The sequence below is a fragment of the Vicia villosa genome, linkage group LG5 (genome assembly GCF_029867415.1).
Source record: "Vicia villosa cultivar HV-30 ecotype Madison, WI linkage group LG5, Vvil1.0, whole genome shotgun sequence".
Lineage (NCBI taxonomy): Eukaryota > Viridiplantae > Streptophyta > Magnoliopsida > Fabales > Fabaceae > Vicia > Vicia villosa.
In genome coordinates, this window is record NC_081184.1 from 173,204,238 (window position 1) to 173,221,913 (window position 17,676).

The window sequence follows — 17,676 nt, forward strand, 5'->3', positions numbered from 1 at the left end:
TGGGTCATGAAACCCTAACTTCATAGTTATAAGTCTAACTAATGATTCATGTCGAAGTACAATATTTCCTAGCCACAAAACCTTGCATTCACACCTTACTTAAGTGTTAGAGTGCTCGTAAGGTATACTGCCTCCTCTACAAAGAAATCAACCAACCAACACTCTCTTCTACCGCTTAATTAACTCTTAGGATACAAACTATATGTTCAATAAGGATCATATGTTTTGTTTTCACAAATATCTTGTTTTAAGATCCCTAACCTGCATACGACAATATGCGGTGAGCACCATTGTTGGTAATCACCAACTTCATCAAGTTGCAGACACTACATCGTCTCTAAATGTTATCTTGAATAAACCTTAGAACCAAGATATCCTTCTTTAGAATTGAGAAATTCCTCTTAGAAACTTAGAGGTCCAACATATTCCACTATTTAGCAATAATCATTAGACCTCCTCCGTGACCTGTTATGACTTTGAAATGCTTTATGTTGTCAAAGTAAGCTTTGAAATACTTGATATATTGCCTCAAGGAGAGTAGACCATAATAGTCTGCATACTTGGAATTGTTTTGAACTCTGAAAAGATGAAATAATATTGTCCCAGCCAGCTTACGCCCCTTATAATCATACTAGTGGTGGAAAACTTTAACGAATGCCCAGCTCACAAAGTGCAACTAGGAAAAGGCAATCAACAAGTGATTTAATATGTTGACTTTGAATTCGTTGAAAGGAATGGGGAAACCTATGATGGAAAACATGGATTTGTGGAAAAGGTTATTGCATTTATCATATCGACTACATATCTTTGTCCGGGGGAAACCCCACAATCAGTTGCAGGTAGAGCTGTCAATATGGGCTGCCCGGCCCTAAATGGGCCGATCCTAGCGGGCCCTGGGCTTTTCATGGCTGGGCCAAAAAGGCCCTGTATAATATGGGCTCGAGATTTACAACCCGAGCCCGGGCCTAGATGGGCTTCGGGCTACCCGGCCCTAAATGGGCTTTTTTATTTAAAAAAATTAAAATAAAACTCCATAATATTTATTATAAATAAAATTAAAAATTATGTTATTTTAAACATAATACATTTTTAAGTATTATATTATCTCTTATAAGTATTATAATGTGTTTCTAAAGACAATATATGTCTAAATTGTATAAAATAATACTTGAATATTTATTATAAAAGAAAAACTAATATAATACGATGAAAAAATGTTGATTATATTAATGTATAATATTTAAAAGAGAAAGATTGAATAAAATAGAGATAAAATTTAGTGAAGTGAGAAAAATTAATATGCTATTTTGGAGTAAGATAATTTAAATATTAATATATATTTTTAAAATTTATAATTATGCGGGCCTGATGGGCTACCCACGACCCATATGGGCTAGCCCTAATGGGTAGCGGGCTTTTCAGGGCTGGGCTAAAAAGGCCCTGAAAAATATGTGCTCTAATTTTAAAGCCCAAGCCCTATAATTTTTCGGGCCTGACGGGCCGGCCCATATGGGCTAGCCCATTTTGACAGCTCTAGTTGCAGGAGAAACATCATTGCTAGCTAGGGAATACACGCATGTCAGTCACTCCCTGCCCATTTTCGAGAACGACAACATCCCATCTAGGACTTCCATGTCCACAGATCCTGTGTCTGAGTAATGATGCGTGTCACAAACCCTCGCCCTATGAAGTAGAGACAAGGACTTGGGAGACAACTATTTTGAGTCGTACGCAAGGCCGAGAAGGCGAAAACCCAATTACAAAGTAACAAGCTACTAAATACAAAATAAATATACCCCTTTTCATTCATGTCGCATGTAACCTCTCACAAGAACGCCAAACTAACAAGTCGATCAAACGACTAACTGTATTCTACGCCGTTTCGCACACATGCAATTATCAATAGTCTCCCCTATTTTAAAAAAAAAAAAGTCCCTTCATATACATCCAAATTATATTTTTATTCTCTCACTAACTTGAACATAGAATATGTTAATCTTCAATCATCATTTTTCCACTACATTAGAAATTGTTAATCCATCATCTCTAATCAAAATTAGTTCCATAGTGGAATATAATTTTAAGATAAATAAAATAAAAACAACCTATTAAAATTTAAACAAGTCTCGAACCCAATTTTAAAATTTTATATTGTGAATGGATTGATTGCCACACGTAGTGGAGCTACCCATCCTCCCTGAATATCAAACATCGCAGTTCGCCATTTTTCACCCCTACCAACGTTGGATCGTCTCATTTCCTGTCAATTTGGAGATGTTTTTTCTTGCGCTGTTGTTACACAACAATCCTCCTGCAAAGTTCAGGTTAAATGGATTTCTTACTTCGAGGTCTCGACTTTTCAGAGCCCTTTGCTCGATGCTTCAAATCCTCCAAATCCATCTATAATTTCACTGTCAAGGTTCTATTTTTATCTTCTTTTTTTTTTTCTCTTCAATTCTCATTATAATTCGTTGCATGATTATACCCAATTGTGTTTTTCTTTGTTTTTCAATCTAATTACTTGAAAAGATTGTATCTTGATTATACCCATTTGTTGCTGCACTCAAATTTCTTAATGGGTCATGAAAAATATCATTTTGATTAAATTTGATTCATATTTGTTTGCATCTCAATTTTTAAGGAAATTGATTTTGCTTTTTTGATTCTGATATGAATTATAATTGCAGGATATCCGTAAAAATGATGTGAGTCTGAGTATATACAGTGGGAAGGTTCTACTGGTTGTCAATGTTGCTTCATTTTGGTAACTTTATTTCATTCATTCATTTCTTATATATGTCACTGTGTTGTGTTCATTTCAATCTTTTTTTGTCACGGTTACTTGTTATCTATATTCGTGTTTGATGTTCGATAAATGTCATTGAATTATTCTATACAAGTATGATACTGGAATTTCACTGTCATGAAACAAAAAGAATGCTTGTACGCTGTACGGTTTTTGGATTTCTGACGATTTCATTCTTTGATGTTTTTTCACTTGTTGACAAATATTTTATCTAACTCAGATTGCCAATAAAAGAACTCAGATGTTCATTCAGAAATTTAATTGTAACGTGGTATGATGTGAATTTAAGGCGAGTTTAATGTGAATTAGTCACTAGAGACATTGAAAAGCCTTAGATTGTAGGGCTAAAGCAATGACTTATGTGGTGGATGATGTCAAATAGATTGTCGTGCTAAACAAGCTTTTAGTTTCTTATTAACAGAAACTACTGTTAATGATAGCACGATATAGTGTGATATATAACATTAGAAATGTCAAATTTTGTATGCATTTTTCGTTGACTGTGATAAGTTTCATACACGATGTTTATTTATCATGATTGTCTAGAAATTCTTTCTGTTATTAGATGAGATGATTATAGGAAATTCTTTTGCTGCAGTGGGTATACGGAAACAAATTACAAAGAGTTGAATGAGTTGTACGCAAAGCACAAGAATCAAGGCATGCCACTTTAGCCATGGACAATAACAAAAATATATGTCAATTATACTTTATGAGTGTGAAAATTCTTATACTATATTAGTGATTGTGAATTGTCTGTAGGGTTTGAAATATTGGCATTTCCATGCAACCAGTTTCGTGAACAGGAACCAGGAACCAATGAAGAAATTCTGACTTTTGCCTGCACAAGATTCAAAGCTGAATTTCCAATCTTTCATAAGGTGATTCCTGTGATTTTTTATTTGACCTCTCTAATTTTCTCACATTTTATTTTATTGTACTATTCTCTCTGGAGAGTCGAGGGAGGAATGCAATTAGAGGTTGGAGACAAGTTTTAGAAGCGTACGCCCTCCGCTCCGCCTGATCAGAAGTAAGACGGAGTATAGAAATGTAAGTTTAGCAAAAGGAGAAACATTTCTATATTAGAGGTGAAAGTTGAAGATCATATCAACCACAAATTATACAGTTTAGATATTTTGGGTCCATACGTAGTACAAAACGATGGAGAAATAGAAGGTGACGTAAACTATTGAAATCAAGCTGCATGGTGGAAATGGAGGAGGGCCTTATGGGTGTGTATGTGACACAAATATTGTTCAAACTGAAGAATTTTGTTTATAGGACCATGAAAATAATCTAAGTGTAGTTAAAAGACAACCCAACAAATAACTCTCCTTCTATAACTTTGCACCTCCCTTCCCTCTACGGGTGTACACCTCCCAAGTAGTCGATTGAACATCAGACCCACTAGTATTAGCCAAAGGCCCAAAAATGCCTCTTCTTTGACTTTTAACCATGTCCCCAAGGTTGACCTAAGGAAATTGACTCTTCATGTTCATGTGTCCTCCTAAGTCGCTTCTTCTATACTCTTGCCTTGCCACTTAGTAAGCACTTGATCCACATCCTCTCCACCTTTTATGACAATTTGAGCAACTAGCGCTTCTTCTGATTCAAAACTTCATGGAAAATCGCCTTTTAACTCATTTGGCAGTTCCTCTTCAACGTGATTTCTTCAAAAGCAAGACATCAAACACGGGGTGAATCTTAGCTCCTTCTGATAATTGCAACTTATACGCCACTGTGCCAATCTTCTCAAAAATACGTTAGGGACCATAATAACATGCCGCTAACTTCACATTGATCCTTGTAAGCACAATCTTCTGCCAGTATGGACGAAGTTTCAGAAAAACCCATTCTTCTACTCCAAAGTTGCATAAGTACGATGGCAAATTGTTTCAAATGTCTCAGTGCTTCGTCCCTATCCAATAACTCCATCTAAAAGGAGCCACATAGGGCCAAATCTTTCAACCCTGACAGGAGCAAGAGCTCCTGAAACCATGGCTCAGCAGGAGCTACCAGGTGAGTGATCTTCCGCGCATGATTAATGATCTTTAGCGGATCACGTTCCTGCATACATGGTTTAGCAAAATTTATTCAACCAAACAAAACTTAATAATAAAATAAACAGTATAAAAATTAATAGTTAAATGCAATATTTACCTCGCCGTCCCAGATAAATCGGAAGGCCCTCATCCAAAATTTTGAGGTTCCGCAGGTGCGGCCTCATCTGCCTGGGCCTCAGGTGTCACCTCATCTGCCCGGGCCTCTGGTGCCGCCTCAGGTGCCGCCTGTGACTGAGACTGAGATGCAAGCTGTGGCTGGGATGCATCAGGCACCGACTGTGTGGCCTCAGGTGTTGGCTGAAAGTGTAATGTCTCTCCTGCCTCAAATACCATAGGTGAAGCGGTGCGTCTACGGGAAGATGGAGACGGGCAGGGATGATCTGGAGAATCTCACCTGCTGCGGGAGGACGATGAAGTAGGCGGAGAAACATGTACATTGGAATCTGTAGTTGCATCCGCCACATCCTGTCCAGAGGTAGAAGGAGCCTGGGATTCCTGACTTCTTTCCCTCCGAACTGAAGCATGATGTGTAAGCTTGCCGCATCTCAACCTAGATGGTCTTTCAGCCATAACTCCTGTAGAAGTAAGAAAAACACGTTACCAAAAAGACTCATGTTAAAAGAAAGGGAAAAAATGAAGACAAACTAAAATCGGAGATGCATTTCCAATTTTTATGTAAATGTTGAACAAAATTGGAAATGTATCTCCGGTACGACCTGCAACTTTCTGCTTCGTCAATTGCGAAGCTCAGGCTACTAAGAACTCAACAAAATGTTCATTGATCGAAAAAACAACCTTACTAAGATGTTTAACCATACTTATAAGCTTGCAAGCACTAAAAATATTTCAATTATCTAACCTAAAACTCAATTTGTAAATGCATTTACATTTAACTCAAAAAAGCTCAAAAAACACTTACAATTTCAATTCAAAATCTGATTCTTGTTGGTTGATGAAGCTTCAACACTGATGTTTGATGATGCTTGATTGTTGTTTGTTGATTTCAATTGAGATTTTCGCACAAGGGTGTAGGTGGGGTTTTGAGAGGTTTTTTAGATTGTGTTTTGAATGTTTTTCTGTAAGTGAGGAAGGGGAAGAGACGAGCGCGCGTATTTGTGTCATTTTTTCCGGAAATACAACTATGAGTCCCTCCCGTAAATGCATTTCCGGAATATTTATACGTAACATCTAAGGTTTAGGCTAAACTATGGTCTGTAGTTGGGGTGGTTCAGAAAATACAACTACGGATCTCTCCCGTAAATGCTTTTCCAGTTAGTTCTCTGCTCTTTTAGTCATCAAAGGCCTGATTAAGGGTACTTCCGGAAATACATTTCCGGTACCGGGTACCATATTTGGGTTCCGGTACATACCCGGTCTAACTTCCTTATTCCCAATCTCATTCTTGTGGATCGGCCCAAGAGCTACAAAACTCCGAATTCTGCCCCAAATCTCTTCCTTCAATTCATGGATGAAATAACCTTGAAATTGATTGTCAGGCAATTTGGGTGCAACTAGAAACTCGTAGTCCGGAATGTAATCTTGAATAGACCCTTTTGTTGCAATTCTGATAACTGCTCAAATACATCTCTAGCTTCAATTCCACCATAACAATCCAACAAAGCGTCCTTCCACCTTTCCCAAGTGAGTTCAACTTCATCTTCTAGCAAGGAGTTGAAACAGAAATGGATGGTGGGTCCTCCCATGCACATTTGAACAAAATTCACTCATACCTCTGGACTGGTATCCTGTACCCAAATATAGACTTCGGCACGTGAGATCCAACCGGCGGGATCACCACCGTCGAACGACGGCAACTCAATCTTCTTGACTGAACGAAGGAACTCCTCGTATTCCTCTCCCTTCAAAGGATGCAACCCCAATCTAGAACCCTTCGCCTCCTATGCCTTCTCTCCACCAGGATTCACTGCCATCAAATCCTCTACTGCTGTCTTTTTGGGAGAATCTTCAAACGAAATGATCATCCCAAACTCTTGGTTAACATTGCAATGAGCTGCTCCTGGTTCGATTTTGCTGTACTCTGTACCTCTGCAAGAGTGGATCGAACATCGGATAACTCCCTTTCGAGTGTTGCTATTTTGGCCTCCACTCCTTTCTTCCGTGACATTCACCTTAGGTAGAGGAAAATATAGAAAAACTATTAAGAAAGATCTCTAGAATAGTGACTTGGATATAATCATGATTTTTGATAGAACATTATGGCATGGTTTGATATATGTAACCGACTCTACTTAGTGAGATAAGACTTGATTGTTGCTGTACTATTCTATTTGGATTTGGCGGTATATATCCCTCGCCAAATTCTGCATGCAATTTTTTTTTTCCCAATGAATTCTAGAAGCATTCTGAAGTAATCAAATTATTGTAGATTGATGTCAATGGAAAGAATGCAGACCCACTTTACAAGTATTTGAAGAAGCAGAAAGGTGGGTTATTAAGAGCCATCGATTGGAACTTCGCCAAATTCTTGGTAAACAAACAAGGGAAGGTTGTGAAGAGATATCTTCATACCATTGATCCTCATAAAATTGAGGTTAGAGTCATTTTAGTCCTTCAAGATTTAATTATAATTGGAACCCCTTTGCCATCTGTACTGCGATTACATGTTCATAAGTTATACGTTTCTTGCAGAAGGACATCGTGAAGCTTTTACAACCTTCTTGAGTACTAAACTCATGTGTCAAAGGTATATATCAAATTGACTATAGTTAAATTTCTTTAGTTGATGATGTTCATAGCATCTCATATTGTATCAGCTGATGCTTTGTCCTTCTGTTTTTTTACAGCTCATGAAGAATCTGTTGAATGCTTTCATAGGACAAGGAACTTCACTAAAGCTTGTGTACTACTTATCCCTAGTTAATTTATGGCTTGAGAAATTCTTAATATGTCTCTGTATCTGGATTATGTAATAAGCACAATTTGGTGTTTTCAAGATAATATTCCTGAACTTTTTAGTTCTAACTCAAAACAGTTCCTCTCATATTTATATATTCTAAAGTAGAGTTCATATTTTGTTATAAAATTGAACATATTTAACAAATTTTATTATAAAATTTAGAGTTGCAAAATTTCACTAATTAACATTAAACTTTGTCTCAAACAAACTTTATTATAAAACTTAAAGGAGTTGCAAAATTTCACAAACAAAATTAACATTAAACTTTGTCTCAATATACTGTACTAAATGTTAAGAATATATAACAAAGGTGATTCTTATATTCAAAATCTTAAAGTTTTGGGTAAAAAGGCGGTTTCTTGATCTTTTGATGGTAGTAGTTTGATCATTACAGCATTATTGTCATCTGTCATGAATGAATGTGACTTAGAAGTTCCTTATTATGTGAAAAAGTGAAAATTGAGCAACAATAAATTAAGGGGAAATGCTCTTTCCACTCTCATGTCTTCTTTCAAATCTGGTGCAAAGATTAGAATGTCTCCGGTATCTAGAGATGTTTATAATTAAAATAAAAATAATGAGAGACCTTTATTATGTAAAATATTGATCTTAAATATTGATCAAAAGATGCATCTCCATATGAATAAAATATTGACCCGGAGATGCACTTCTGAAATATCATTTAGTTCATTAGTTATTGAACAATCTATAGTTATGCAGTTTCAGAATTCTGTCTGGTAGATCAAAACAGAAACAACTATGGCAGAATAAAATTTAAGTAATTTAGATTAACTTCGAAATAAATATTACATAAATATAATTTTACATGATATTAAAAACGTGTAGTTCAGGACGTTGAAACATTCTTATATAACACCGTCGACTGATCTTCGAAGCGTCACATCCACTTAAATGAATGTAGAGGTAATTCAGAGATGCATCTCCGGACACGCCCAAACACAATACAGAGATGCATCTTCGGACTATTTTTTTTTAAACCGAGGTGACACTCAAAATAGAGGACATTGACGTAGTTTTTGGGGCGTTCAAAGATGCATTTTCTTGATGGTATGCTAATATAAGGGTGGAATGAGCATTTTCCTGATCCTATTTTTATGAAACCACATTACCATACTACTACACCTCCCACAAACCACAATACATTACCTCTGTACCAACCATATTAGGACCATATTTTAGAATACCTAGACAACAACCCTTCTAACAACACACCCAAGCCCTCATAGTGCAATCTTACCATTTCTTCTGGATACTTTATACAATTCATGGCTACCCTACCATTTTTTTGAAACATTGGAAATCTCTTATGAGATGGTTAAATATATTGTGCCATATGGAAAAAAACCCTTGTCTTGGAACTAAAGCATTTACATCCTCATTTATAATAGGCCTACATAGAATTAAGACAAAATTTATTGGTCATCATTGCATAAGACCTGACTTTTGAACATATATTCTACTTTTGTCACTCCTGGGACAACATAAAGAAGTCATTGCTTAGCAAATGTCTGACATAAAAGGGATTAATCCAACTGTTTGCATGCTCAGAATTATGTTGGAAGAGAATGCTAAGAATAACATAAAGATTCAGAGAAGACTAAATGAAGTAGTGAAGAAAGAGATTATCAAATGGTTCAAGGTTAGGATAATCTTTTCTATTTCTGAGAGTTTCTAGTTGAGCCCAATCCAAAGTGTTCTGAAGAAAGAAGACATGACAGTGGTCGAGAACGATTAAACGAGCTAATACCAACAAGAGTTGTTACTGAATGGATGATATGTACAAGTTATAGGAAGGTGAATAATTCCCCTACCATTCATTGGTCAAATGTTGGATAGGCTGGTTGGAAAAGAGTAATATTGCTTCTTTGATGGTTATTCATGCTACAATCAGTTTGTTACAACACTTAAAGATCAACAAAAGACAACATATATGCTCCCTTGTAGAATTTTTGCATTTAGAAAGATGTCATTAGGACTATGTAATGCACATGCTACAACTCAGATATGCATGATGGCAATATTTTTAGATCTCATGGAAGTTGTTAACTTTGTTAGCAACTGTACTTATTCTGTTGAAGTATTAAAACAATCCATCTCCTCGGGATTGCAAATTTAGAAAAGGTACTAATAATGCAATTTAAAATAAACAAGGGGATTTCAAATTTAATCGGTATGAAAAATAAGCATGATACTAGATTCAGAGTAAAGTTTTGATAAAGAAGAGCGATTAGATTTTTATTTCAAATCTCCTAATTATATCTTTCGATGGATGTGTATTACATGAATAACAATTACACAATAATTTTACATCGAATTAACAAGACCGCTGCATCCAATTCTTTGGTGTACAACTCGCTGAATTAGACAATAATTCCATAATTTCTTAAGCGAATTCAAATTAAAACTAGGTGTTTCTAAGTTTGTTAATTATAAAGCCACAAATTATAATTACCTATTTCTATTTAACTACTAAGTTGAACAATTGCCCTAATTTAGATATGTAGACTTACGGTCAATAATCTCTACTCACCTAAAATCACTTCGTGCGCTTGTCAATATACACAAAGAGCAGTAAGAACAAGAACAATTAAATAATAATAACTTAAAAGTATACAAATAATCTCTAAGATTTATATGGTCATAAAAAGTACAATTAGGTTCATCTCTAAAAACCTAATTAAAAATAGCTTAGCTACTCATAATAAAATTAACAATTACCATGAGTTGATAAGAAGAACTCATGAAAATCAATGAAGAATAGGCTCTACAATGGCTTCAATACTCTCCAAATCTGTTGCCCAATTCTCCACGGTGTAACTCTTCTGCCTAGAATTCGTAACCCCTTAAAAAGTAGTCAAAATTACCTTTTAAAGTTGAATTTGGTTGTCACGAAAAAGTAGCACCGCGACTGCGTTGCTCAATATCGCGATCGTGGCACTTTCTATTCCTGCCCACGATGAAGCCATCGTGGTCGCGATAAATCTAGGGGAGAAAAACCTTTTTTTCTTCTTAATTTTTCTAAGTCCCATTTTATTTCTCTTTTACAACTTTTCTTTATTCTCCCTCGTATTTGCTTAAATTTTCAGTACAAATTGAAAATTGCCAAAATAAAAAAAGGACTAAAACAAATAAATAAACTAACCAAAATGGAGTTGATTTAATATTTCTTGGTGTTAATTTTCTCGTTAAGCGAGAAGTAAAAAATGTTGGGTTAAAAAAAATCATGAAATCAGGGTCTTCAGCCCATGGTAAGGGAATCGAAACTCCTTTAGCGAGACCTACAGAAGAACAACTAGAACCTGTTATTGAAGAGGAAGGTGAAAAGCAAGATGACGAGAAGCACAACACTTTGCCATGGGTGGATGTCACTCGTGACAACCGTTTGCCCCAAAACGGACTGGACATTGAGTATAGTGCACCAGCTATTGTCAATGGAGAAATTGAAGTAAACATCGAGGCAGAAGACATTCAATCTGAAATGAAATTTTGGGAAAATGCATTAATCATGTATGTATTAGAAGGGGATTTATCCATGACTGCCGTGAAGAAGTTCATGATGACTACTTGGAACTTTGTTTCTCTCCCAGAACTCTATTATAATGAAGAAGGCTACTTCATTGTTCGGATGAAGTCAAAGACTGATAAAGATGAAATCCTTATGCGAGGGCCTTACACAATTTTCCGCAAACCTGTGTTCCTGCATGAATGTAAGCCTGATTTCACCTTCAAGGATGATGCTATTAGAACCATTCCTATATGGGTTATGCTACACCAACTACCACTGGTGTTTTGGGGAGAAAAAAGTCTGGGCAAGATTGCAAGTGCACTGGGAAAACCAATGATCACAAACGAATGTACAACAAAGAAATTGAGGGTGTCATATGCTCGGGTTCTTGTGGAGATTGACATAACTGTTGAGCTAAAAGAGCATATTACCATTCGGGATCCAAACAACAAGAAATAGGCAAAGTCAGAAAATGGCAGCCAAAAGAGAAGCCTGTAATAGCTGAGCAAATTACTGCACCTGAGGTGGGCACGGGCACTGCAGAAAAACCATGGGAAACTGTAGGTCCAACCAACAGAAATAAGGGAAAAGGCCACTTGTATGACGAGGGGCAGAAGAAAAACAGGGAATAGGGTGTTAATTGCAGCAACAATTTTGACATCCTAGGGGCTGTTGTGGACCAGATGGGGCAACCCCCATAATCCTCACATGGAATATAAGGGGCTTGAATAAGGTTGCAAGACATGTTGAGGTTAAAGCCCATCTCAACAAGCTGAAATTGTCTTGCATAGGCTTGCTTGAAACTAGAGTAAAAAAGGAGAATGCTCCAAAAATAAGAGAAAAATTTGGCCAAAACTGGAGCCGGTGGGATAACTATGATAAGCATCCAAATGGTAGGATTTGGATCATGTGGCAACATGGAGAAATAGGCTTGAATAAGATCAAATGGTCTGATCAATACATACACTGTGAAATGGTAGACAAATTAGGAACTAGAATATGTTGGATCACTGTTGTTTATGCACACAATCAGTTGGCAAAAAGAAGAGTTCTTTGGGATGATATTGATAACTTAGCTACCAATATACATGACCCTTGGATAATTGCTGGGGATTATAATAATGTCTTAAAAGTGAATGATCGAATTGGTGGCCATGAGGTGCAAACTGGTGAGTACACTGACTTGGAACAAATGATGAATACTGTAATAAGGCCTAGTTCCTGAAGTATCCATACTGTATCATTGAGAATCTGAATGCACATATATCTGACCATTCCCCAATGAAGATTACCATAACAGGGCCCAACAAACTTATACACAACAGCCAACCACGATTCAAATATTGGAATGTGGTTATTGAGAACCCAAAGTTTCTGGACCTGGTAAAAAACAACTGGCACACTGATTCACAATGTAAACCAATGTATATACTATGGAGAAAGCTCAAGAAATTGCAGCCACTGCTCCGAGGGCTCACACGGGAAAGTACTGAGAATGTAAGAAATATTGAAGTGCTGAGACAAAACCTTGCTAAGGCTCAAACTGAGATGGACATGTATCTTTTCAACACTCATCATGCTACTACAATCAAAGAGATAAGTGAGAGGTTGCTAGCAGCGACTGATTTGGAAGAAAGGATGTTGATGCAGAGAGCTAAAGTTAAATGGCTAAAATTAGGGGATGAAAACAACTCTTACTTTCATGCTATTGTGAAAGGTAAAAGGAAGCAAAGTGGTATGTACCAGATGGAGGATTCACAAGGGAATATGCTGACAGATTTCAAGGAGATGGAAAAAGAGATATTGAGGTTCTATGGTGATCTCATTGGTACACAAACGGTACAGCTCCAACAAGTGGATATTGTTGCACTTAGAAGAGGCCCACAACTCCCTGCAACCCATGGTAGACAATTAATACAACCTGTCACAGAAAAAGAAATATGGGACGCTTTGACGGGGATATGAGATAATAAGGCCCCGGGAATAGATGGATTCAATTCGAAATTCTTTAAGAGCACATGGCAGGTAACCAAACACGATATCATTTTGGCTGTGAAAGATTTCTTTGAACGTAACAGAATTTTTGCAGCAAATTGTGCATTATTCACCTTAATACCAAAGACACCCGAAGCAAAATCAATGAAGGATATGCGTCCTATAGCGTGTTTCACGACGGTATATAAAATTATCTCAAAAATCCTGACTCAGCGGCTTAGCAAGGTCATTAACTTAGTTGTTGATGATAGCTAATCGGCTTTTATTCCATGTAAGGTGATTCAAGACAACATCCTTATGGCTCAAGAATTATTACGCAGATACAGTCGTAAACAGGTGTCGCCTAAATGTGCTATCCAAATGGATATTCAAAAGGCATATGACACACTCGAGTGGCAAGCCTTAGAGCAGATTATGCGGGAACTTTCCCAGTGGAATTCATTACTTGGATACTGTTGTGTGTGAAAACCGTGACGTACAGGTACGCTATTAATGGTCAGGTTACCAACATGCTGACTGCCAAACGTGGGTTGCGACAGGGGGATCCTATTTCCCCCTTACTATTTGTGCTGGTTATTGAATATATGCACCGCTGCTTGAAAAATCTGGAGCAGCGGACGGAGTTCAAGTATCACCCTCGATGCAAGAAGCTAGGAATCACAAATGTGAGCTTTGCTGATGATGTGATGTTATTCACCAGGGGTGACAAAAGTTCTGTGCACCTTATATTACAGGAAATAAGTAAGTTTTCTTTGGCCACGGGTCTAAAAGCTCACCCATAAAAATGAAAACTATACTTTGGAGGAGTGCCTAGACATGTCAGAGAGGAAATTATGCAATTCACAGGTTTTGCAGAAGGAAAGATACCATTCAAATACCTTGGAGTTCCTTTAGACAGTAAGAAACTATCAGCCCAGTATTTCAGACCATTGATTGATAAGATTATGGCGAGAATTACACATTGGTCGGCCCGGTTGTTGAGTTATGCAGGCCGTTGTCAACGGATTAACAATACACTGTTTGCCATCTCAGCCTACTGGATGCAAGTCTTCTATTTCCCTAAAAAAGTCATCAAGCAAATCGAGGCGTTATGTCAGAATTACTTGTGGAGTGGGACTATGATGAGCAAGAAGGCACCGATAGCTTGGGAAAGTGTTTGTTTACCCAAATCAGCGGGGGGACTAAATATTATATCCTTGCAGGTTTGGAACAAAGCTATTATGGGGAAGCTCTTGTGGAATATACACAAAAAAGCGGACAAACTATGGATTCGTTGGTTGGATATTTACTTCTTTAAAAACCAGGATGTTATGCAATGGCAAGTGAAGCAGAGTAGTTCTTGGATGGTGAGGAAATTATGCAGCCTTCGAGACACTATGAAAAATACACCATACTGGGAACAAGCGGAGGTAAGTGATAAATTCAAGACATCCGACATGTACAAAGCAATTATGGGAGATGTTAACCATGTTGAGTGGAAGAAGATGATTGTTGATAACTATGCGAGACCAAGAACCATATTCGCGCTTTGGATGACCCTTAAAGGTAGATTGCCCACAAAGGATAGATTATGTAAGTTTGGGATCCTAACGGAGAATAGATGTTGTTTTTGCCAAGGTGAAGAATCGATTGAGCACTTGTTTTTTGCGTGTGATGAAACGAAGAAGATTTGGAAAACTGTCTTGGAATGGCTTCACATCGATAGGAACCCAAGGGGATGGAAGGAAGAAAGCATGTGGCTCATTAGTGAAACAAGGAAGAAAGGATGGAAAAGAAAAATCCTAAAAGTGGCTATTACGGAAACGATATATGAAGTGTGGAAGGGGAGAAATCACATGGTGTTTAATCAAACCATGTTGGATCCTCACATGAAAGAGAGAATTATAGAGAATATTGGCATAAGATGTGGTTTACATAGGAGTTTATCTATACACATAAGAGAGAATAGAGTAGATTAATTTTGGTTCACTATGATACCGGGGTCCCTTTGGATCGGTTGGTAATCAATGTTTTTGGAATTTCAATAAAGTCATGCTTTTATTCCAAAAAAAAAAAGAATCATGAAATCTAATATTATCGGGTTTTTCTATGAATAATTCATTAAGTTCTTTTGTTGTCTGAGTAATTTTTCGGCCATGATATTCAGATACAACTTCATTTCCTTTATCATTTGTGTGTCTTCTGCATAATTAATTTGACTTTTTTTTCTTCTTCGATGTCGTAGTCTTTGCGATGACTTCTCTCAAATTTTTTTTTATCGTTCATGCTTTAAATGAATCAAATGTCAATCAAATTTCAACTTTTCATATAATTTCATTAAAATAAAAAAATACAATAAGAATTAAAAGAATGAGAAAACGATGTTGGAAAAAATAATTAAAAAAAATTCTACGCTTGCAGAAGCATACACATAAAAGAAGAAGCAAAAAATTCAAAACTAAAATTCAACTTCAAATTTTACAATGACAAAATTATAAACCCTCTCATATAATAGCAATTTTTAAGGTGTAAATTGCAAACTCTCTCAATTGCAACTTTTGAACGGAAAAATTGCAAACCCTTTCTCAATTGCAATTTTTGGACGAAAAATTGCAAACCCTCTCTCAATTGCAATTTTTGGACGGGAAAACTGCAAACCCTCTCAACAAACTATTTTTGAACGGAAAAATAGAAAACCTCTCAACAAACTATTTTTGAACGGAAAAATAAAAAACCCTCTCAACAAACTAATTTACCATCTCCTCTAGAAACACACAACTACCCAAATCTCCAATACACCAAAAAGACTGCATTTTATTGTTGTGTGGAAAACTCAAACTAACTATCTCTATTTATATTATTACTCAAATTCTATGCTTTTCCTACTACACGATGTGAGACTTGGATGAATATACTATAAGTGGCAAGAAAAGAAATAAAGAGAGATGAATGTAATACATCGATTTCCTCTTTCTCTATGCGAAAAAACAGTCTTCTTATTTCTCTCACGACCACCACGGTCGATCTCTTTTCTTTCTTAATCTTAACCAAAAATACCAACCTCATCAGACCTATATCTGGAGGTTCTCACGTAATTATGACATTAGTTCTATTTTTTCATAAATTATAGGTAGATTCTTTTCGCAATTGAATATGCCAATCAGAAATCCCGAGGGTGCTAGCACTTCTGCTATACAGAATTCAGACCAATCTAAAGGTACAAAGAAGTACTCTTTAAAATGCCAAACTGAAAAAAAAAATCAATTTTAAAAAATCAAGAGAGAAATAAAGTGCTTAAAATGATTAAATGAAAAACAACTGTATAGAAATAATTACGCTTCGATATAGTCTATATCCGCGATACGGTCCTTTATAAGGTACATTGGATTCAAGTGCTATGCCTTTGTGCATAACCAAATGGGCACATATAAGCTTTGGTTGCACTATACCATTTCTCCAAGTGATTTAGATCATATATTGCGGGTAAACAGTTGACTAGGAATTTAGGAGTCGGGAGTCGTGTAACTCAATATGGTCATTCAACTTTGCATTAAATTTGATGCCTTGTTCGACAGACATCACCTAGCATGTATCTGACAAAATTGAAAATTTTCAGTACAAATTGAAAATTGCGAAAATAAAAAAAAGGACCAAAACAAATTAATAAACTAACTAAAATGGAGTTGATATCCGGATACAACTTCATTTACTCTGACATATGTGTCTCTTTTACACCATCAGTTTGACTTTTTTTATTCTTTGAAGTCGTAGTCTTTGCGATGACTTCTCTCAAAACGTTTTTTTTATCTTTCCTGCTTTAAATAAATCAAATGTGAATCAAATTGCAACTTTTCATATGATTTAATTAAAATAAAACTACAATTAGAAGTAAAAGAATGAGAACTCAAATGAGAAAACGATGTTAGGAAAAATAACAAAAAAATAAATTTCTTCACTTGCGGAAGCATACCCATAAAAGAAGAAAAGAAACAAAAATTCAAAACTAAAATTCATAGTTAAAATTCAACTTCAAATTTTACAATGACAAAATTACAAACCCTCCCATATAATTGCAATTCTTAAGGAGAAAATTGCAAACACGGAAAAATTGCAAACCCTCTCTCAACTGCAATTTTTGGACAGAAAAACTACAAACCCTCTCAAGAAACTATTTTTGAACGGAAAAATAGAAAACCTCTCAACAAAAATGGAAAACCCTCTAAAAAAAACTAATTTACCCTCCCCTCTAGAAACACACTACTACCCAAATCTCCAATACACCCAAAAGACAACATTTTATTGTTGTGTGGAAAACTCAAACTATCTCTATTTATATTATTACTCAAATTCTATTTTATTTTTAATTAATACCATGATGTGGCAAAAAAAG

General features: G+C 36.2%; 2 protein-coding genes across 2 annotated transcripts; both read left to right on the forward strand.

Moving 5' to 3' along the window:
* Window positions 1-2,138: 2,138 nt before the first annotated feature.
* Window positions 2,139-7,885, forward strand: LOC131604025 (probable phospholipid hydroperoxide glutathione peroxidase). Its single transcript, XM_058876515.1, has 7 exons — window positions 2,139-2,419; window positions 2,688-2,764; window positions 3,405-3,466; window positions 3,569-3,687; window positions 7,256-7,420; window positions 7,519-7,573; window positions 7,674-7,885. Exons 1-6 carry the CDS (start codon window positions 2,330-2,332, stop codon window positions 7,549-7,551), a joined length of 546 nt encoding a protein of 181 aa, XP_058732498.1. The 5' UTR covers window positions 2,139-2,329; the 3' UTR covers window positions 7,552-7,573; window positions 7,674-7,885.
* Window positions 7,886-13,299: 5,414 nt separating this feature from the next.
* Window positions 13,300-15,265, forward strand: LOC131606051 (uncharacterized). The gene is made up of 5 exons (XM_058878338.1): window positions 13,300-13,337; window positions 13,391-13,487; window positions 13,584-13,702; window positions 13,789-14,048; window positions 14,154-15,265. Exons 1-5 carry the CDS (start codon window positions 13,300-13,302, stop codon window positions 15,263-15,265), a joined length of 1,626 nt encoding a protein of 541 aa, XP_058734321.1.
* Window positions 15,266-17,676: the final 2,411 nt, after the last annotated feature.